This window comes from Mustela nigripes, chromosome 11, assembly GCF_022355385.1.
Source record: "Mustela nigripes isolate SB6536 chromosome 11, MUSNIG.SB6536, whole genome shotgun sequence".
In the NCBI taxonomy this organism is placed as follows: Eukaryota; Metazoa; Chordata; class Mammalia; order Carnivora; family Mustelidae; genus Mustela; species Mustela nigripes.
The window spans coordinates 37,600,395-37,621,919 of NC_081567.1; the positions used below are offsets into that span (position 1 = coordinate 37,600,395).

Consider the following 21,525-nt stretch of genomic DNA (forward strand, 5'->3'; position numbering starts at 1 on the left):
TCCTACCTGTAGCCGGATGCTGGCGGCAATGGGCAGGGTGTAGTCGTGCTTGTAGTGCAGCTGGATGTGGCCAACAAGTGTCTCGTAAACGCGCATCGCGTGGCTGGCGGGCAAGGAGTATAGCTTGGTCTGCGGAGAGAGTGTGCCAGTCGCTCCGAGAGCGGGAGGCCAAGAGGCAGGTAGGGAGCCAGCACCCAATGCCCAGGACGAGCTCTGGGGAGTGACTGGGCAACACACAGGGCCCACCAGCTGCCACCTCTGTTCCCGGGACTCCATCCCACGGACGCCCCCACACACGCACACCCTTGGTGGTGGCAGAAAGGGAATCTGCTAATAAATCAGGAAAACGTATCTAATGGGGCACTGCTCGGCAACATGTATGACGTGACACATAAGCCCAGGAGAGGCCAGATAAGACCCTGGTGTGGGGTGGCACCGGCTGGCCAGGCACTGGGGGTCCAGCCACAGCCAGAGGAACCCCTCCATGGCTCGTGGTACTCAAACCAGGGCCTTACAACATAAATCGCTGCTGCTCTTCAAGAGAAATTACCACAAGAAGGGGGACAGGGGAGAGAGAGTTGGACCCAATGTTCAGGCCCACTCAGAAAGGACCGCAGGGGAGGAGGAGAGCAGCAGCCAGGCCTGCCTGTCCAGCAGGAAAGACGAATACAATCTAACTGTGCTCCGTGTGTGCCGCTTGCCTGTTTCACACGGCACGGGTTATCTCCCAAACGAGCGTCTCCAGGCCCAGGACATTGCTCCAGCTTGCCAACAGCTTGGTTCTGTGGCCCCCCACCCAGGGTCTGCGGGGCTGGAATTCCAAGCGAGGGCGATGAGCCACCTTCCCAGCTTCTCCACGGCAGGGTTCTGCACTCACTCAGGCTGACGCACCCCTCACCCACCAGAGGTCTAAAGGGGGCCGGGCTCCCAGGACAGGAGGCCACGGAAGTGCCAGTCGCCTTTCCACAAACACTTCAAACTTCCACGCCAGGAAATAACCATCCCACAGAAGCAGCACGGGACATTCTGTGAACAAGAAGCATTCGAGGCCACAGACTCAAATACCGCATTTTACATAACACGGACACTGGCGAGTGAGCTCCAGGGACGCCGTGATGCGGTGACATCAGTGGCAGAGCCGAGGCGGAGGCCGGAGGAGGCCCGCAGGGACCCGGTCAAGCCTGCGAGCAGGGGTGTCTGGCCACAGCAAAGGAGAGCAAGCACCAACCCAAGGTCAGACTCATCTACGACACACCAAGTCCCCTCACGACTCAGCAAAAAGACAAACGATGCCGTTAACACGTGAGCAGAGGATGTGAGCAGATACTTCCACAAAGAAGACGCGTACACTGCCACCGGGCACCCCAGTGAAGGGCGTTCCTCGCGAAGGGCGTGCGAACCAGACCACAGCAGCCTGGGACGCTCCAGGAAAGCAGAGCCGCAGGCGCACCGGGGACTGTGGGTAAAGGAGCCTCATGCTGTTCCCGGCCACGGAGTGGCCCCTGTGGAACGCGGTCGGGCTGCTCCTTGGCTGACCACGTGCGGGGTCACTGTCCGAGCCAGCGAGTCCCCTCACAGGCCTGCACCCAAGAGAAGGAAAAACCCACGTCTGCACACACACTGGCACGTGGATGTTCACCCTGGCAGGATTCACAGGGGCACAAAGGGGGAACCACCCAGCGACCGTCAACACAGAACTGATAAGCAGGGCGCCTGGGTGGCTCAGTGGGTTAAGCCACTGCCTTCAGCTCAGGTCCTGATCTCAGGATCCTAGGATCGAATCCCGCATTGGGCTCTCTGCTCAGCAGGGAGCCTGCTTCCCTCTCTCTCTCTCTCTCTCTGCCTGTCTCTCTGTCTACTTGTGATCTCTCTCTGTCAAGTAAATAAATAAATAATCTTTTAAAAAAAAAGAACTGATGAGCAAAGACAGCAAATCCACATGCGGCCCGACGGCCATCGGAGCGAAGCCTTGAGCCCTGCCACCAGCCCAGTGAGCCTCAAGATGCTCAGAGCACGCACTGCACAAGTCCATGGTCACACGAAACATCCAGAAGGCACAAATCCACAAGATGTAGAGTGGACGGGTGGCTGCCAGGGGCCAGGGTGCCCAGGGTAAGTGGGGAGGAACAGCTAATGGGTGTGGAGTTGCTTCCGGAGAAGGAAGACGTTCTAAAGGCACCGAGGCGCAGCGTCCACCATGTGAGTCTCTGGAGGTACCGGAAATCCCCTGGACCATACGCGCAGTGCACGAATTCTACGGAACGCCAACTACACCTCTCAATGAAGCCGTGAAAACCAGCCCACTACCACAGGGCCAGCCCGCCCCACCTCGGCAGCAACATGAGGGCGTCTCTGCCCAGACCAGCCCCGCGACCCTCAGGAGCGCCCCACGCTGTGACAAGGAGCCTGGGTCACGCCAGGCTGCCCTCCATGACGCCACGGAGGTCTCCCCGGAGACGTGTGCCTGCACGGCAGCTGCCCAGAGGTGGCCGGTTGGCCCTCCCAAAAAGGCAGAGACGTACCTGCAGGATGACCAGGAGCCCCAAGACAGCAGTCCTCACGTCCTCCACGGAGGCCGAGTACGCCGCCACGTCTCTCTCCTCCAGCTCAGCGGGTGGAGAAAGGGAGCGGGACATCACCTATAGAGAGAAAACGTGCATTCAGTTCCCCAGCTCGGGGCTCTCCCCGGCAGCTACAGTCAGACCCAGCACTTTCCCCTGCATTTCTCAAAAGCTGCATTTTGCAATCCTGAGGGCCCTTCCAGAAACTGCGACACATTTCACAGTTAAGAGAAAAGCACACTGGCCGTGCATAAGGACGATGCGTCCAGCCCAGCTCCAGAGCTGCACCACGGCTATGTCCCAAGACACCTGTAGCGCCACCCATTCCCAATGTAAGGGGGCCCTACCTGAGACGCAGCCATTGCTCTGGGCACAACAGGAACAAACGGTCCAGAAGCCAGTGCTGCCTGTGCAGCCTGGCCACAATTGGGGGGCTCTCTAGCAGCCCAGGCACCCAGAGCCCCAGGCTCAAGCGACCCTCACCTTTTCCACAATGTCCAGCAGGCTGTTGAAGTGGTGGGTATGACAGCCCTCAGCCAGGTCCACCAGCAGCTGGGTGGCCAGTTTCCGGACTTGGGGGTCTTTGTCCTCTGGGACGTGGGAGAGTTGTGAGATGACCACTGAGCTGATCAGCTCCTCCTGAAGCGGCACAAGTCGGGGGAGATGGGCAATGTGGGGCAGGGGCACAGCCGCAGCTGAGGGACGCGCTGCACAGCCCCTCGGGGGCCCAGGCCCAGGTACAACGCAACAGCAAGTGGCCGGGCTGGCTCTTGCCCATTCACTGTCACAGGGTGGGCCCCCCATGTGCACGCTCTGGGGTGGGAAGAGCCCGTCCCTGACATCATGATGGGAAGGGTGACAACAGCTTCTACAGAGGCAGATACAACGCACAATAGCAGCAGAGGATGAGACAAGACCAGCCCCGACATGAGGAAGCTGAGAACCCAGAGGGGCCTCCTGGAAGAGGCACTGCTGAACTGAATTCCAAGGGACAGAGGTGCGGGGAAGAGGAAGGCTAGGAGGGAAGGAGTGGGCCGACCAGGGCTGGGAACACCGGAAACACTGGGGAGGCTGCCCTCGGAAGCTGCACAGAGCATGAACTGGAGAAAAGAAGATCCAGCTCTCCAGGAGAAAAGCTCCCAGAGGAAAGGACAAGCAAGCAGGGGCACGTGAATGTCTGAGGGACAGCTTCTGGCCCTAGACCGGGTCACGGCTGGAGGGAAAGCAGCAGAAGGAGACAGGCAGGGCCTGGCACCACCGTGGTCAGGCCAGGACTGGAGAACGTGACCACAAAAATCAAAAGAAAACATCCCCACATGAGACTCTGCTGACAACTTCTGTTTGGGCCCCGCAACTCTTGGCCCAGCAAACCTGGCAGGAGGCGGAAACCAACACCAGAGCGCGTGAACGGGGGGAGAACCAAGCTCACTAAACAAACCTGCCACAGATGGGTGTCCCAGGAGGCTCACCGAGCCCCACCCCCAGGCCCACTCTCCGCACCAGGCACCCCCAGCAGGACTCGCACCTCATAGAACTGTCTGTTGATGAGCAGCACGAAGGACAGGACGTCCAGCACCTTGATGCGCACGGCACTGCGGGACTCATTCCTGGGGGTGGGTGCACCTGCTGGGGTCTGGGCGTGGGCTCCACAGCCAGCCTCACCCTCCACCAGGCCCCAGCCCGCCCACATCCAGACCCAACACGGGAACACGGGGCCACGGGGTGGAACGCTAAGCCCTCAGAGTCGGCCTCTCCCTAGTCGAGTGGGGCCACCGGAGCAAGGGCGCGTGGGGGCCTCAGAGGACTCTGTCCCACCAGAAGGCTGACCTGCTCCCGCTCCCTCCAAGGACAAGAAAGGGAAACCCTGACCCGACCAGGCCTGGGCTCCTGGGGCCCGGCTGGCCTCCGCAGCTGCCTACCTGAAGAACCTCTCCATCAGCAGCTGCAGGTTGTGAATCCAGCCGTCTTTGGCCGGATGGATCGACTGAGCCCTGTACGTGATTAAGTTCAAGAGCGAGGACTCCTGTGGAAAGAAGTCACCATTACTGAGCTGCTCTGCCCTGAGGCTTGTCCTACACTCATGCCCGTGCTGCTGGCCCTGGCGGAGGAGCGGGGAGGAGCGAGTCCACTCACGGACACCAGCCCTTCCCCAGGCTGGCGGTCCACACCACAAAGGCGCTAATGGCAGCAGTGGGAATTCATTTAAAAACCCACACAGGGCGCCTGGGTGGCTCAGCTCGGGGTCCTGGGATTGAGCCCCACTTTGGGCTCTCTGCTCAGCAGGGAGCCTGCTTCACCCCCACCCCGCCCGCCCCTCTCTCTGCCTGCCTCTCTGCCTACTTGCGATCTCTCTCTCAAACAAATAAATAAGATCTTTAAAAAAAAAAAGACAACCCACACAAAAGTCTTGGCGTCAGGCTGTGGGTTCCTGGCGTGAGCACTTCCTGCTGCCCGGTGGGTAGACACACCAAGCAACAAGTCCCCGAAGCCAGCCGGCACCTTCCTCCACACGGGTGGGAGGAAGCCAACGGTCAGGCTAGTGCTGTCTGCAATGGCCCCACGTGCAGTCAGCTGGCTGACACCCCAGCAGACCTCCCCGGAGAGCAGGAGCCTGCCCACCAGCCCGAGTTCAAACTCAAGGAAAGCTGTTTCAGCCACGGGGTCCCACCTCTCCCCCGGCAGTCTAACCTCGGCCACCCTCCTGCACAAGCGCCAAAGGCCCCGCCAAGTCAGGGGAGAAGAGGTCTTACAGGCCTCTGGTCTGCGCATCGCTCAACCAGCTCGAAGTATCTCTCTGGAGAGCCGTGGAACTCGCTCTGATCGCATAACTCTTCCACCGTGGTCAGCAGGTCGTGGACGACGGCTCTGAGCTCTGGGCTGTCCAGGCTCTGCAACACAGAGGAGTGACTCTGGCCTCAGACTGCGGGTCTCCCACAAGCCGCATTCAGACATGGGGCATGGGGGGCAGGCGGGCCATTCTCGCCCATTCATGGAGTGAGGACCCCAAGGAGTCCTGCTCTGCCCAGCATGGAACAGGTCCAGCTCTGAGCATGTTCACGCCTCCCCACAGCCCAAGCACCTTCTGGAAGCCCCAGGGCAGTTGCCTCCCAGCCTGCTGCTCCAGGGGTAGCAGGTCAGTGACAACGGTCTGGCTCAGCCGGCAGGCCCTGAAGGATGACAGTCTAGTCCTCTGCCCACTGGCCTGGCCGTGCACATCACCATGCACAGGCCCAGTGCCCTGCCCCCACCACAAGACCCTGTGCCCCAAGAGACCCCACTGCCAAGCCCGGCTACACAGAGTCTCAACTCTCCTACAGCCCCCACGCTGCCCCCACGTCATCCCCCTCCTGATGCGGTTAGTACTTCCGCCAAAGTTATAGCAAACCCGTGGGCGGCATCCCCGATGCCCCGGGAAATGTCTTCTTCAGGGTCCCCTTACAGGCCGTGAAGGGGATGCGGTGTATCCCCCTTTGGGACTTGCGGGAGGCCAGCCCTACCCCCTCGCCCACCTGTTGTGGTCAAAGCCGCCACCTTCAGTGGGGAGAGCACACAGACCTGGCGGAGAATGCGGCCCCTGAAGGCGTGGAGGGAGGGCCCTACTCACGGGGAGGTGGGTCTCCAGCCCCGTAGGTCCACAGCCACGCAGGGAAGGACCCGGTGGCCTGCCCGCTGTCCGGACCCCCCCCACCCCTGGCCCCATGGCTTCCTGGCCGCTGTACCTGGAGCTGCTGCAGCAGGCGCTCCATGATGGTCAGCAGGATGTCCCACGTCACGGCCTGGAGCTCCCGCCGGTACTTCTTGATCAGTCTGGTTATGGACAGCACAATCTCGTAGGACACCACCTCGTTCGGACAGGTCATGGCCTGGAACAAGAGACCGAGGGAACACAGCTCAGCCGCTTCCTGCTCCTGCCCAGCAAGCCCCCATCCTAGGGCCCTTGGAACCCAGCCCGAGAGGCTGCCCACATGTGCTCCCAGGCCACAAAAGAAGTATCCCAGGAGCCCGGAAGTACTCCTGCTAGCCTGGCTCTAAATGGCCGGACTCAGCCACACCACTTGCTGACAACTCCGGGCCGCTGGCCCCCCAGCCCTGCAGAACCAGAAGGCCACCCCCGCAAGCCAAGGGCTCAGACCACGCCCCCCGCCACCCAAGAAGAAGGGCACGGCAGGAGGAACCCTCGGCTCCCAGGGCACCCTGCCCGCAGCGTGAGCGCACACACAGCCAGTGCCCGAACGCCAGCGGGCACCGCGGACACAGAAGCGGTCTCAGGCCTCGCTCGAGAGTGAGAGCAGCGCCTATCGAGCTAACACCATCACCTTGGGGACCCTGGAGCAGTTCTGCTGCTCGTCCACAAGGGCTGAAGTCCCTAAGACAGAATGTTCACTCAAATCGAAACCTGCCGGGGCGCCTGGGTAGCTCAGTGGGTTAAGTCTCTGCCTTTGGGTTCAGGTCATGATCTCAGGGTCCTGGGATCAAGCCCCACATTGGGCTCTCTGCCCAGCAGGAAGCCTTCTTCCCCCGCCCCCACCTGCCTCTCTGTCTACTTGTGATCCCTGTCTGTCCAATAAGTAAATAAAATCTTTAAAAAAAAAAAAAAAAAGGGGGCCCTGGGTGGCTCAGTGGGTTAAAGCCTCTGCCTTCGGCTCAGGTCATGATCCCGGGATTCTGGGATCGAGCCCTGCATCGGGCTCTCTGCTCAGCGGGGAGCCTGCTTCCTCCTCTCTGCCTGCCTCTCTACCTACTTGTGATCTCTATCTGTCAAATAAATAAATAAAATCTTTAAAAAAAAAAAACCAAAAAAAAAAAAACCACGAAACCTGCTAAGGGTCCTAGACCTCAGGGTCCCCAGGTCACAAAGCACGTGACTGAAAGCCGCGGCCTCGCCACCTGTGGACCTGCACTCATCCCCGTGCCATGTCCCCTCCACCCCATGTGGCAGCCCCCATGGCATAGAAGCCAAGTCACCTCATAAAAGGACGGGAGCACAGATGTCGGGGAGTTCTTCAGAGAGTAAAGTCGGTGCGCGCCCCAGAGCGCCATGCCCACAAAGAACACGGCGCCTCTCAGCAGCGCGGCGTCCTCCTTGTAGGCTCTGCAGCGATGGCAGAAAGACCACGTGTCAGCGGAGCCCGCGGCCCCCCGAGCCCCCTGCTCTTACAGGGAAGCAACAAGGCTGTGAGTAGGGGATGTGGGCCCACGGCGATGACCCACTTCACTCAGGCCTTCCCACCGCAGTCGTCACTGCGGACCACGCGGCCGTGCCACATGCCAGGACTCGGAGGTAAATAAGAGAAGGCCCTTGGCCTCATGGTGCTTACGGTCTAGGAGGCACTAGTGTGAACCAAAGAATCACATGAAAAAATGCCAAGTCCCTCCCTCAAATTACAGCCAAGACGGAAAGCCCAGGGCCACGTGAGTCTGCCAGGGCACTGGGCAACCAGCAACCACCCTACGTGGGTGCACCCTCAGAGAAACCCGAGCACAGAGGGAGGACCTGGCAGCCAGGGGAACGGGCGGCACAGAGGCCCTGGGTGGGGGGAGAGCAGCAAGGAGAGGCAGGAGGACCACGGGCTGGGGCAGGGCTGGCCACCCAGCCCTCAACATGGTGGGCAGTGTGGTTCTTCTCCTCAGAGCAGGAGAAGCCCCCGACATGGTGGGCAGTGTGGTTCTTCTCCTCAGAGCAGGAGAAGCTCTCAGGGCTCCGAACCAACCGTGCCATGGTCCGAGCGAGGCACGTGGGGAAGGGCACGTAGCTGCATGTGGAGCAGCCGACTCTAGGAGGCCGGCGAGGAGCGAGCGGGGCTCCAGAGGCTGGAGGCCCTGGGAGTGGACAGACCTGTTCCATCCCTCAGGGGCAGAAGCAACAGGCCCTGTGATGATCTGGCTGGTGGGGGGGGGGGGGGGGGAGGGCCCCTTCCCACCCCCGGGGGGGGCAGCCCCCCCCCCGGGGGGGGGGGGGGGGGGGGGGGGGGGGGGGCAAGGGCCTCATCACAGCACCCGGTGAGGCAGCCCTCCCCGACGAGGCGGGAGTGCAGGACCGCTCAGGGCCTTAGTTCTGAAGGTTCTGACTTTGCAACAGAGGAAAGACAGCACAAGGGCCAGAAACACAGGATGAGAGCTGTAGCTCAGCAAGCTTCTGGAGCAGCCAGAAAGCACTAGACAGGAAAGCACTCAGGCCCCCGTAGAAGGCTCTGTGGCTGCTGACCCAAGCCACCTGGCCCGTACCAGTCCACCCCATGCCCGGGGCACACTCGCCTGTCCTCCATGATCCGACACATGTTGTAGATGGCACTGTGCCCCAGGTGGGTGCCCAGGAGGTTACGCATCAGCTGGGAAACAAGGCACCACCATCAGAGATGAGCAGAAGCAAGCCCTAGGGCCCGGGGGCCAGCCTTGCGCAGACAGCACTCTGAAGCCCTCCGCGTCCAGCCGCGTCTCTGCCGCCTCCTCCCAAACACAGAGGCAACAGCGTTTTCAAACTACTACTAAAACCCTGGCCTCGGCTCAGAGCCCAGAAAAATGCTACTGGATTCCCCTCAGTAGGGCAGACAGCCGTTCACTGAACACAGCACAGCCCTTGTCCTGTCCACATGCCTGGCCTCCACCTTCATCTGGGGAAGCCCCTCCAGAACAGTTCAGAACCCCACCTTCCAGCAAGGCTCACAGAGCTCCTTGACATTGATGGTGCGGCAGAGAGTGACGATGAACAGCGGGAGGCTCTCGGCCGGCAGGCAGTTGTAGCAGACCACGGCGTCCAGCACCTGCAGGGACACCTGGGGAGAGGGACACAGGTCACGCCGGCCCCCCCTCCCACCCACAGGGATGTGCCCCACCCCCAGCCTCGTTCCCACCCTCCTTTGGTCAGTGACAGGCACCCCTCCCCACTGCCAAAGCAGCCTTCCTGGGAAGGAGAGTGAGGGAGCATCACGGTCGTGGTGGGTTGCCCCATCTGGAACTACGACCCCACGACGGAGGTCATCCAACCAAACACGCTCACTTCCTGTGGAGTCCTGAGCACCAGAGAGGCTGAGCAGCTGGCCAGGGCCACGTAAGCAGTGAGGGGCAGTGCAGGGCCCGAGCCCAGAGCTGGGATCCCAAGCACTCTGCCACCCGGCCCGCCCAGAAGGAGGGTAAGAAGACTGTCCCTGGGGGAGAGCAGCTACTGACCTCTATGTCTACGGACGACACCGTCTGGACACACAGCAGGCAGATCATGCTGGCGGAGGAAGCGCAAGGTCAGTGGAAGGACGTCTCCCAGGGGCGGCGCGGCTCTTTCCCACTTTCTGGGGCCTCAACAAATCAGTTAAAACCAAGAACTTGACCCCACGAGGGCTCTACTCCCCCACAAACAGGCAGGTGCCTGCCCTGTGCCAGCCACTGGGCAGCATCAGCAGGACCCAGTCCCTGCCCTCAGGGCTCCCCGTGTATGTGCAAAAAAACGACGGCGCAATTGGTAACAGAGGCGCCGGCTGACGGCGTGCGCCGGTGAAAGCGAAGTGCCCCTGCTCTACAGGCAGGATCACGCGCGGCCACGCTGTTGCGGCACCTCTAACTAATCGCTGCCTCCAACGGCTGAGGCAGCAGGGCTGAGAGCAGAGGGACGTTAGGGAACTCCTTACTGGACCATCGATGCAATGTACTCATCCAGGTAACAGCTGTTGAACTTGACCAAGTTCACAAGCACCAAGAGGAATTCTGAGGACAGGCCGATGTCCATCCACTGCAGCACGAACCCAGCTGAGGGGGAAGAGGAGGAGGGCAATGTCCGGCCTCCTCCCCCCACATTAGGAAAACACCCTCGGCCCTCCTGCTGCCGTCAGCAAGCCACGCACAGGAGGGCAGGGGCTCGGCCGCAGCCCCAGCAGGTCGGCGCGGCCAACTCTGAAGTTCACCTGACCTGAGCCGCGCTGAGCGGGTCCAGGCTGAGGGGTGGTAGCAGGATTTGTGTCTGATGCTTGGAGCTCGGGGCCCCGAGGCTGACCTGCACCAGCAGTACCGAGCGCTTGTCCAGGAGGCAGATTCTTGGCCCTCTACCCCTCCCTGAGACTCTCTCAACAGGGACAAAAGCCACGCTTGGCCACTGGCCAAATCACCTCAGAAAACCTGAGCACGGAAGCCAGGAGCACCTGTCCTGGAGACAGAATGTCAGCTGGGACCCATCTCCAGGCCCCCGCCAGCTGATTTCTTCCTCCTCCTCCCGCCCCTCCCCACCGTGGTGACCCAAAACCTCACTCCATCAGGACAACAGAGAGGAAGGCCAGCCAAGAGGAAGGCTAGGTCAGGCCCAGGGCACACAGAGGCCCAGCAAGAAGACATGACGAGGCAACCCCAGCCCCCCAGAAACTTCAAGGTACCCTGGATAAAACACGGGCTGACACCCTGGTCAGCAGCGCTGCCTCCCCATGACAAAACGTGGACCCCCTCCTGCCCACCTAGCAGGCCTCACTCCCCAGGGCCTCTGAGCAAACAGGTCTGGAGTGAAGCCCAGCACTGTCCATCTCTAACAAGCTCCCCGGGGGACACAGTGGCTGTCCCAGGCCGTACTCAGGCAAGCAGAAGCTCATGGTGTCGCACCCTCCGCAGGCCATCCCAATCAACAGCAGCACCCCCTCTGTGCCCCAGCAGCCTTCTGGCATTCGGAGTCCAACAGGACCCCCCAAGCCCGAGAAACCCGGCACCCGATGCGGCACCCACCCAGTTCTTCTTCCAAGTAGGTGATGTGTCTCCCGTTGTCCGTGAGGGCCTTGAACACTTCCAGTCTCTCGTGGAGGTCTTCATTGGAAGGGTAATCCTTGATGACCTTGAAGAAGAGGGCTCTGAGCACGCCCAGGTGGTCCCCCTGAAAACAGAAGCACAGGCTCAGCTGTCCTGCCAGGACCTCTGCCGGCTGGGTCTCCCGCACAGCCAAAGCTGTCTAAGTAGAGGGGGCTGGAGAACTCCTGACCCTGGGACCCCTTCTCCTTCCCAAAGGCACTGGCTGTAAACGACCAACTGGGCACATCGGAGCCGCTCCAGATCGGAGCCGCTCCAGACTGGCACGCATGTGTGCACGTGTCTGTGCACGAGCTGTGGGCACACAGCAGGGGACAACACAGTTCCAGCCCTCCTGGGGCTCATAGCCCAGAAGCGTGTCTGCGCATGATAAAAACAGTCTGACCAGGGGGCACCTGGGTGGCTCAGTGGATTAAAGCCTCTGCCTTCAGCTTGGGTCATGATCCCAGAGTCCTGGGATGGAGCCCCGCATCAGGCTCTCTGCTCAGCAGGGAGCCTGCTTCCTCCTCTCTCTCTGCCTGCCTCTCTGCCTACTTGTGATCTCTGTCTGTCAAATAAATAAATACAAATCTTTAAAAAAAAAAAAAAAGTCTGGCCACTCTGAAAGGGGACAAGCGTTTCCACGCAGCAGGGGTGTGCAGGGCTGGGGGAAATGCACAGCAGGGAAGCAAGCCCTCCAGGCAGGAATGCAGAGGCTGTGGGTTCTAGGAGAAGCCAGGAGCACAGGGAGCCATGGGCAGAGGCCCAGGCCGGCAGGAGGAGGGCAGCAGCAGGCCACCAATCTCTCAAAGTGGGCACATCCCTTTCATTCTGCAGCCTCATTGACACCCCAAAACATTCCAGAGGAGGAGGGAACAATAGCCACCCCCATTCTCCAGGAGAGGAGGCGGAGGACCAGGGGCTCACCAGGGTCCCCCGGGGTTCAAGAGGCTGGGGTGCCCACTCGGGCTGTCAGGCTGCAGAGAGCTGGTGCCGGGGCCCTCACCAAAGGCCAAAGCCCACGGGTGGCACAGTGAAAGAAGTCCACGGCCACCCGAAGTCACACCCCACACCCAGCCCAGGTCCACCCGCACGCAGACCCGCCACCCATTACCTGCCCCTGCACAATGGCCTTCAGCAGAGCCAGCACCGCGTGCCGGGCCTCCGGGGGCCGCTCTGGCTGCAGCAGGTCTGCCACGGCCTTCCACAGCGCCTCCACCGCGTGCTGCCGCCAGCAAAGAGGGACCACGGTTAGAGGGTACCGTCCCCCTCCACTCAAGGCTCAGAACCACGAGCAAAGGACAGAGCAGGACAGTTCTTTGGACTCGGAACTCACTCCTCTGAAGCCCACACGTTGTGTACCCTCACAACCAAGTGACCTGGAGGCTGCTGGGGGCCCTGCCGTGGGCTACTGTGAACCACAAACACGCACAGGCTCTGGCCACAGCCTGGCGGGGAGGGAGGAAAGCAGCAGGCCGGGGGCCCCCGGGATCGGTCAGAAGTCCCCCTTTAGAGCGTGCTCACACTCCAGTGAAGAAAGCCACTGAAAGAATCTGAAGACCAGGCAGGCCTGGGTCTATAGGGTGACCCAGAAATCCCACTCCCCTGGCCTCTCTGTACCAACCAAGGGCCCCTCTCTACCACACACCTGCCCCGCCTGGGCTGCTGAGAACGCTGTGGGCTTCTGAAATTGCCTCCCGGAGTAGAGGGGTCCTGTCCCCTGCAGCTGCCCAGAATCAGTCTCTCTTGTCACCTCCTCTGCTCCACATTAATCATCCCGGGCTCCCTTCAACCAGGGTCTTCAGACCTTCTCAACCTTTTTTGGGCTCACTTCCCTTGGGAAGGGACTAAAATGTCCTTTAGATGGTGTCCGACCCACATCATGACCATTTCAGGATGCTCTGGAACTTTCACCTCCTTTATCCTATGCATAACACTCCTAGTGACACAACCGAAGCTACAACAAGATTACACACCAGTCTGGGGGACTCTGCCAGCCTCTCGGGCTTATCTGTCTGTGCACCACAACCCCCTGCTTCCATACCTACAGGAAAACTTTATGGACGCAGAAGACTATTTTCACATTAACCCTCGCTAACGTACAGCCTGCGTGTTTCAGATGACCACCGGATGTTGTGGCGGCCCTCCCCTCCCCCTTAGTAAATCCCAGTCTGCCTGGTCCATGTCTCCTCCCAAGTTGCCCATCCGATCTCCGGGCCAGGCTAGAGCAGAGCCCTGAGGTGCTCTCAGGACTACCTCCCACTTTGTGCTTGGGATGCCCGGAGAGAGCCTGCAACCATCTGCCCGAAATAAATGGGCTTATGTCTGTGAGGCTGCTTGATGCCACCAACCAGACACCTCTCCCAAAAAGACACCAGAAATGGCATGCCTTGAGCCACAAAGTTTCCACACGTTCCCTTCCCTTCCCTGAAACATGAAGGCTCAAGTAAGCGTGCATTTCTGCAAGTCCCTATTAAAGCCTTTCTTGGAACTGCCACGAAAACCTTAGTGCCTGTGCTCCCCACCTCCATGTATGAGTGACCCCAAGGGATTATGCCCAGAGAATTCCCAGAAGTTCCCCTAAAAAGGTGTAGAAGTTAGTAGTAGCCCTTAGCGCTCAACCCTGCTCCTCGAAAGAGCCATGTCAGACTTGCGGACAGCAGCCAACTGAGGCAGACCTACCTCTTCAAATTTCTTCGTTTTGGCAACCTCGCAGATCTGCCCTATCACCCGGATGCGATTGTTGATACCACATTCGACACTCAGTTCCTGGCGAGAGATGAAAGCAGCAAAGGGGCCAGGGCTCAGGCAAGGCATCTCCTTAACCACCAGGCACAGACCGCCCGAGAATTCCCACGCTGGAGACCTGCCGCAGCTACTTCTGAAATCAGGGACCACCAGAGTTTACGACTCCATCTCAGTGGGGTGAGAACAGACTACCTCTCTTTTTTTGCGATATTTCTTTTTATTGAGATAAGATTCACATACCAGAATTAGCTGTTTGAACAACTCAAACCTGTACAATTTTGGCATATTCACGACGCCTGCAACCGTGTCCGCTAACTCCCAAATGTTTTCATCACCTAAGAGGAAAACGTCCCACCCACTAGCAGTCACCCCCCTCTCCATCCCCTCAAGCCCCCACAAAGGCTGATCGACTTTCCGTTTCTATGGATTCTCCTATCCTGGACATTTCACAGATGTGGCAGCACTCATTAGGTGGGGCCTCTGTGCCTAGCTCCTTCCATTTAGCAGGCTTCCAGCGTTCGTCCACATCACGGCGTATGTCAACACCTCACTCCTTCTTTTGCCGAATAATAAATACTCCGTTGTACAGAGCTTATCACATTTTGTTTCTCTGTTCCCCCGCTGAAGAATATCTTGGTTGTTTCTGAATGGGAAACCTCACACGTGCAGAAACTTGGCATTTTCTAAATCACGGTGCCGGGATGTGGTAGAGCGACTCAAGCACACTCCAGGAAACAAAGACCAATTGCTCCAAGGAGCTCACAAATGACCAGGGTAACACCTGGCTATAACCCTAATCCCCTGCGGACACCAAGCCCGGTATTTTCGCCAAGTAAAGCAGGCTCTCCTGCACAGACACCCCAGTACTACCTCAAGTGTGCTGGACCCAGTGCCCAAGGTCCTGAATTCCTCGACCTAGGACGGAAAGACAGGCTTCCACAGCACTCGGGATGGCAGCAATCCCACCTCCCACAGAACCTGGTGACAGAGGGGACCCAGCCTGCCCAGCACCTCCCAACAGGCTAGAGGAACAGACCAGGCAGCTCACTCACTCTCAGGATGTCGGCCGTGATGATAAACTCCGTCTGCTTGCCCTCTGCAGACCTGGGGTTTGGCCTCGGGGTTCCCAGTCCTAACAGATTCCTGAATTTCTCCTTCAGACCTGAATCTTTGCTTGTCGGCTTGGCCATGGCGGACAGGAACGCACCAGAGGCCGCCTCTACGCCAAGAAAACAGGCGGAGAGCTCAGGGGAAGCTCCCCGCACCTGCCCCGCTGCCGACCTCCGGATGCCCGCCCGGGAAGCCGAGTCTCGGGTGGGCACAAGCCTCCCACAGCTCCTGGGAGGAACTCAAGCACAACCTAGCGGTCCCGGCTAGCAGCGGGCACCGGGTGAGGACGGGGAACGGCGCGCGGCATCCCCGACGTTCGCCTCCGTCTACTCCCCGACGCGGGGAAGGCCTGTCCCGGACGCCCGAAGCAGGGGGCACCCAAGGCACCCGATCCGTCTTAAAACCCAAGAGGACTGGCGGCTCCAGGCTCAGGCTGCGGTGGGCGCAGCCGAAGGCCCGGGCCGCGAGACTGCGGGGTCCGCCCCCGCCACCTCTGCGCGGAGCAGCACCCTCCCTCCCCGACGCGGCCGCCTGGCCCTGCCCCATCGCGGCCGGGCTAAGGGTGGGCAGGGCCAGCGTCAGCGGCCTGGAGGCCGCGAGCCACTCACCCGGGACCGGGCGCCGGGCTGTCCCGGCGGGGAGAAATGAGAGCCAGCCGGGACCCACCCCCAGCCCCGAGCCGCCGCCGGAAGCTCGATCCGCACTTCCGGCAGCGCACAGAGCCCGAGCGCCCCTGACGAGCTTGCCGGGAGTCGTAGTTCCCGGCAGCTCTCGGGCGGAAAGGCGGAGCGAGGATCGAGTCACGTGACGAGCCGCGGGGGCCGCCGGGATGTGTAGTGCACAGAAGTTTGTCATGCGCATGGCTGGCTTGACGATGGTGACCCGAAGCCGGAGCCGGAGCCGGGGCTCGGGGGCCGGGCCGCGGGGGGCTGGGGAGGAGGCCGCGCCGGTGCGGAAGGGAGAGGCGAATGCAGGTAGCCCCGCGCCCGGACCAGGGCATGGGGGAGAGAGACAAGGGGAGGAACTGCAAGGGGCTGGGGGCTGGGATTCCGAGTCGCACCCACGTGGGGCTCTGGCTTTCCCCGCTCTTCCTGTTCCAGGACGCAGGGGCAGGGGTCGGGGCGCTCGTACCTCCCCCACCCTCCGCGTCCCGGTAGCCTGTCCCGGGATACTCCACTGGGCGCCAGGCTTTCTGTGGCACACCAGCCTCGTCCTCGTAGCTGCTTCCCGCTCGGAGAGATTGGGCGCCGAGGACACGCCCACCCCGGAGGCGCCGGAGGGTGCCCCTGAGAGTGCCCCTGAGAGGAAACGGGAAAGGGCGTGGTCTTCGTTTTGTTTATCCTGCAGGCCTCCAGGATCCAGGGTGTGCAGGACCCCCGGGGTGAGCGAGACCCACAGGGCCTCAGCAAGAGGACAGTCAGAGGGGCATTCCCACAGGCACCCAGTGAACTTAGGGGTGGTCCGGACAAGGAGATCCACTGTGACAGATGCACGCAAAGGGGAACTGGGGCAAAGGGAGTCAGTAGGGGCACGCAAAGGGGAACTGGGGCAAAGGGAGTCAGTAGGGGACAGTGCCAGCTGCTGTGTAGGTACCTTGATGCTGGGATGGAGTTTGGGGTTCGCCATGAATACAAGGAAAAATCAGTGAGGAGTTTTGAACGGAAATGACACAATCTGATTTGGGCCTTGGGAATGTCTCTCTAGGCTGGTGTGGAAACAAGATGGGGGAGGACACCTTGGAGGAGGCCTTGGGGAGAGTCCTCCTGTACTAATGCAGCCTTGGTCAGGAGCCCTCCCCAGGAGACCAGGGGAAAGCTGACCTGCCCCCAGAACACGTGCTGCAGAAGCCAGAGTAGCCCAGCTGCGAAAGATGGTGGATGGTTGTTGAAGGAATGATGGGGGGTGATAGCAGGCAGGGTAGCACCCACACCCACCCTCACCTGTGGCCCCCGCTGAATGGCACTTTTTTTGCAGAAGGAAAGAAAAGTCACGGTCCCGCAAAGCGCCAGCGGAAGACGCAGAAACTGAGTGTCGCCTACGAAGCCTCAGACAATGAGAAAGGGGAAGGTGCCAAACTCCCAGAGGCACCAGGCTGGGAGCCCCCAGACTGGCAGCAGCAGCTAGTGAACATCCGCACCATGAGGAGCGGGAAGGACGCACCTGTGGACCAGCTGGGGGCTGAGCACTGCTATGACCCCAGTGCACCCCCAAAGGTAGGCAAGCGCCCCGTCTGCCTGGTGACTGCCTTCTGGGCAAGACACTTGCTTCCTCTCAGGCCTCTGCAGGGCACAGCCTGACGCCTGGCAGCCCTTGGCTGGAACCTTCCCTGGCAGGTGGCCCCACGAAGGGACAGCGCCTGGGCTGTGTGTGGGATGGGTAGGGTTATCCATGAGGCCACAGCGATCACAATGGCAGGCACCAGCTGTTGAGCGCCAGGTTTGACGCTAAGTGTTGTGGTCATTCATCTCAGCCTCCTAGTGGTCTTTGTGTGACAGGCACTGTCACTGTTCCTGTGTTCCTTATGTATGAGAACACGGTCCGTTGGTCAGGGTAACAGGTGCAGGTGGGAAAGGGTTTGCGGGGGCCCGGCCCACGGTGAACACCCAGGACCTGCCACTACTCTGGCCCCCATCACTGTGCAAACAGGTGCGGAGATACCAGGTGCTGCTGTCCCTGATGCTCTCCAGCCAAACCAAGGACCAGGTGACAGCAGGCGCCATGGAGCGGCTGCGCGCCCGGGGCCTGACGGTGGACAGCATCCTGCAGACGGATGACAGCACGCTGGGCGCGCTCATCTACCCCGTAGGCTTCTGGAGGGTGAGCCCACGGGCCTCAGAAAGACGTCAGGAGGCCAAGGGGAGACTGTAGGGTATGGGAGGCCAGGTGGGGCATCTGAGGTTGTAGGGATCCGACTATGAGTTCCCACTGGAGCCCCCTGCTCGTCTAACCAGCAAACAGGGCCAGGGCTAGGGGGGCCTGCCTCCTTGGCCTTTCCTGTTTGCAGCCCACCCCTTCCTTCCTCCACCTCCCCACCCAGCTGACTGGCGCTTCCCTTCCTCCCTGAGGCTGCCCACCCGCCTTTCCCTTTGTTTACTCCAAGCCTCCCTGGAGTGCGTCACCCCCCTCCCTCTGGAGCCCCCACAGGCCACAGAGCACTGGGTGGTGAGTGGGCGGATCTGTCGAAGACACCCGGGTGGGTGGGGCTGCTTCCCCCTGGCATTGGTGTGGGCTGCAGTTTGTCAAGAGGGTTTTAAATAGCCCTCTCTACTCGGGCGCAGAACGGGAACCACCCAGCTGGCTTGGTGGCTGTCGGGGGAGGCCCAGGCTCCAGCCTTCCTTCCTGAAGGTCCAGGTGCTGCGGAGCCCAGCTCCTGGCATAGCTGGCCTTGCTTAGCCGACCTGGCATCTGAGGGAGTGATGGGACAGGGGACCCGAGCAAGACCCCACACATGTGTCATTGGTCTAGGCAGGTAGAAAGCAGGGGTCCAGGCCTGCACGGGGCCTACCTCAGTCTCCCTGCCGCCCTTGGCTCATTTTCACCTCTTGGGGGGACAGGGGCAAACAGTTGCCTTTGAATGTGTCTTGGACAGGTAACAGGCAGGTCTGGACACCTGTGAGTCTCCATCGGGACTTATCCTCCCAAGTAGGTCTACATCTTCCATCTCCAGAGCTAACCTCCCTCCCACAACCCCCCACCTTCATCTTTCAGAGCAAGGTGAAGTTCATCAAGCAGACCAGTGCCATCTTGCAGCAGCGTTATGGCGGGGACATCCCATCTTCAGTGGCAGAGCTGGTGGCACTGCCGGGCGTTGGGCCCAAGATGGCGCACTTGGCCATGGCGGTGGCCTGGGGCGCCGTGTCTGGCATCGGTGAGTGGCATACGCTGTCAGGGAGGGCAGGGCTGGTCCCATCCCGTGGTCTATGACCCCAGCTCAAGTTCCCTCACCCACAATGTGACCCAGGGGATCAGAAAGACGTTTGCGCACCGAGCTAAGCCTGCCTGGTCTACAGGTGGGTACTGATGCGAGGAGTTTCCGTTTGCTGAGCCCCTGCTGTGCACTGGGCTCTGTGAGAGGCCCTGGGGATGGGTGTAAGGTCCATGCTATGTACAGAGAAAGATGTTGGGCAGGCAACTCCTTACCTCTGAGCTAGAAACACTCTTGGGGGGCGTGTACAGTGCTGTCAGCGCTGGCCCAGGCTAGGGCATCTGGGAGACTTCCTAGAAGGAGATGATAATTCAGCCAAGAGCTGAAGATTTAGGCGGGCTAGTCAGGCTAGGAGGAGGAAGTGCTGTCCAGGCAGAAGGAGCGACGTCCACATGAGGTGGGAGAAGTGGCCAGGAGAAGGAGGCCAGAGAGTAGGCAGATGCGGGAGGCCTGGTAAAGGCAGGGGAACACCAGGGGAGAGGGAGCTGGGGGGAGCCTCTTATGGAATTCCTTTCCTGACATTGGTGGTGTCCATGAAGACAGACCCTGGGTCAGGCTGCGGCTGCTTCTTCAGGTCTTTGCCCAGACGTCTGGGGCTCCTGAGGCTGCCCAGCTGCGAGCCCGGCCAGCCCAGAAACCTGGCTGGCCACAGCCTCGCTGCATGCCCCTGCCCTGACTCTGGTTACCCCTCCGGAACTCCTGCAGGGGCCAGAGAGGGGGACAGACATCTTCCTAGCACCTCCCCGGCTCCTAAGGCCTGCTCCCTTCTTGGCGTTGCATTTGGGGTGGAGGGCAGCTAGGGGCTGAGGGTCCTGACCATGAAGGCTGCAGCCCAGCAGCCCCAGAGACCAGCGATGGGCCAGGCAGGGGCTAGGGCAGAGCCTCCCCCGAGCCCCACCCCCAGCGCCGCCACCACCCCTGAACCGGCAGCCTCCAGCCTCTCAGCAGATACCTGAGCTTATCTGGGCAGCTGTCCTCAGTTGCCCGGGTCTCAGAAGGGGATGGGGGCGCGGCTGGCAGGTCTTTGGGGGAAGGGCCCACCACCCAGGGAACAGGACTTCTGGAGCAGCAGACACACTGGAAGGAGTCCAAATGTCACCCTTTCCGTATGTCTGGGGGCCCTGCCTTTCTGGCTTCTCTGGGAAGGGGCCCATCAATTAGAAAGCCAGAGCAGTCAGTCCCAGCTGGGTGACCAAGAGACAAGACACTTAGCCTCTCTAAGCTTTGGTCCTGGAGCTGGGAAAACGTACAGAGGACTGGTCCACAGGAGGCTCCCATAGTGTGGTGTGGCCCTGGGCTGGGCCTCTGGGGGATAGGCAGCGTGATCATTTCTGTGCTACAGAGGAGGATGCTGAGGCGTGGTGACCCACTAACCTGACCCCCACACCCTCCATCAGCATCTGGGCAGAGACTGAGCATTCTTCCAGACCATCAGGAGCAGGGAAAGAGAGCAGGTGTAGGGCTCAGGTTGTCTTTGGCAAAGTCAGGAGGAGGTAGGGACTACAGCTGGTGGGGAGAAAGGGGCCCTGGTGAGCAGGTGACCAGGCCAAGCCCTCGGGTGGCTGGCCAAGGGATGCTGGGACTGTGGCCCAAGGAGAGGACAGCTACAGCTGGCCTGGCCATCCTCCCCACTCTGTCCCTGGCCGTGCCGTGCTGGGTGTGGGCTCTGGGAGCGGCCTGGCACCCACAGCCAACATCGGGGCGAGGAGGCACAGCTCCCTTCACCCCTGCTAGGGGGCCCAAGCCCTTTGACTCGAGCCGCTGCCCTGCCTTCCGTGGCAACCCAGGGTTTGGAGCGGGGAAGCTCGGGCTCCAGGCCTGGGTCTGGCCCCCGCGCCCTGTGATGAGCCAGTCTCCCGCAGCGGTGGACACGCATGTGCACAGAATCGCCAACAGACTCGGGTGGACCAAGACAGCGACCAAGTCCCCGGAGAAGACCCGTGCGGCGCTGGAGGCCTGGCTGCCCCGGTACGGCAGGGTGGGGGCTGGCAGGGCTGCCCTCAGCCTCCCTCCCCCACTGACCTCTCACCTTCACAGGGAGCTTTGGAGTGAGATCAACGGACTGTTGGTGGGCTTTGGCCAGCAGACGTGTCTGCCCGTCCGCCCACGTTGCCACACCTGCCTCAACCGAAGCCTGTGCCCAGCCGCACAGAGCCGCGGCGGGCCGTGAAGCCTGGGCCTGGACGCCGTGCACCAGCCGACCGTGAGCCTTTGCTGGGGGAGCCACAGCCTGTTTCTAATAAAACTTGGGAATTGTTTGCAGCCCGGGTCTGGCCAAGTCTCGCCTCTGGGGCGTGGGGGGCAGGCCGGGAAGCACGTGCGTGCGCTGTGTGTGTGCCCATGCTCGTGTGTCTGAATAGGGCTGGCTGGGAGGCTGACACAGGACGTGACCATCTGGGCTGTGTACGGGGCGGGGTTGCGGGAACCTG

At 61.0% G+C, this 21,525-nt stretch overlaps 2 protein-coding genes across 13 annotated transcripts in view; one reads left to right on the top strand and one right to left on the bottom strand.

Annotated features, from left to right (window-relative positions):
- TSC2 (TSC complex subunit 2) overlaps positions 1-15,890 on the bottom strand; it is a 32,145-nt gene extending 16,255 nt beyond the window's left edge. For 8 of the 9 annotated variants that reach the window (XM_059415650.1, XM_059415648.1, XM_059415649.1 and 5 more), the window contains exons 1-17: positions 15,779-15,889; positions 15,113-15,279; positions 13,995-14,081; positions 12,427-12,537; positions 11,256-11,400; positions 10,181-10,298; positions 9,729-9,777; positions 9,209-9,334; positions 8,817-8,890; positions 7,527-7,653; positions 6,281-6,424; positions 5,312-5,449; positions 4,481-4,584; positions 4,087-4,168; positions 3,045-3,200; positions 2,523-2,639; positions 7-129 (exon numbers count right to left, since the gene is read on the bottom strand). In XM_059415650.1, the coding sequence (XP_059271633.1) occupies positions 7-129; positions 2,523-2,639; positions 3,045-3,200; positions 4,087-4,168; positions 4,481-4,584; positions 5,312-5,449; positions 6,281-6,424; positions 7,527-7,653; positions 8,817-8,890; positions 9,209-9,334; positions 9,729-9,777; positions 10,181-10,298; positions 11,256-11,400; positions 12,427-12,537; positions 13,995-14,081; positions 15,113-15,250 (1,839 nt within the window). In that variant the 5' untranslated portion in view covers positions 15,251-15,279; positions 15,779-15,889. Of the gene's footprint in view, positions 1-6; positions 130-2,522; positions 2,640-3,044; positions 3,201-4,086; positions 4,169-4,480; positions 4,585-5,311; positions 5,450-6,280; positions 6,425-7,526; positions 7,654-8,816; positions 8,891-9,208; positions 9,335-9,728; positions 9,778-10,180; positions 10,299-11,255; positions 11,401-12,426; positions 12,538-13,994; positions 14,082-15,112; positions 15,280-15,778 lie in introns of all 9 variants that reach the window. The other variant, XM_059415644.1, reaches the window with a different exon arrangement.
- Positions 15,891-15,983: 93 nt separating this feature from the next.
- NTHL1 (nth like DNA glycosylase 1) lies at positions 15,984-21,358 on the top strand. Of its 4 annotated transcripts, none has more exons than XM_059415661.1 (6): positions 15,985-16,144; positions 17,145-17,383; positions 17,817-17,987; positions 18,880-19,039; positions 20,959-21,064; positions 21,134-21,358. In XM_059415661.1, the coding sequence occupies exons 1-6, from the start codon at positions 16,000-16,002 to the stop codon at positions 21,264-21,266; spliced, it is 954 nt and encodes a 317-aa protein (XP_059271644.1). In that variant the 5' UTR covers positions 15,985-15,999; the 3' UTR covers positions 21,267-21,358. The 4 variants fall into 4 exon arrangements, with proteins under 4 accessions (XP_059271645.1, XP_059271644.1, XP_059271641.1 ...); XM_059415658.1 differs by having other exon boundaries at positions 16,007-16,144; positions 20,884-21,064; XM_059415659.1 differs by having other exon boundaries at positions 16,007-16,144; positions 20,981-21,064.
- Positions 21,359-21,525: the final 167 nt, after the last annotated feature.

Bases quoted from the DNA above. Each gene is read 5' to 3' on its own strand.
- NTHL1 (XM_059415658.1), top strand. From the start codon at position 16,024: ATGCGCATGGCTGGCTTGACGATGGTGACCCGAAGCCGGAGCCGGAGC. The intron at 16,145-17,144 runs GTAGCCCCGCGC...CTTTTTTTGCAG, and splicing joins GAAGGGAGAGGCGAATGCAG to AAGGAAAGAAAAGTCACGGT. The intron at 17,988-18,879 runs GTGAGCCCACGG...TTCATCTTTCAG, and splicing joins ACCCCGTAGGCTTCTGGAGG to AGCAAGGTGAAGTTCATCAA.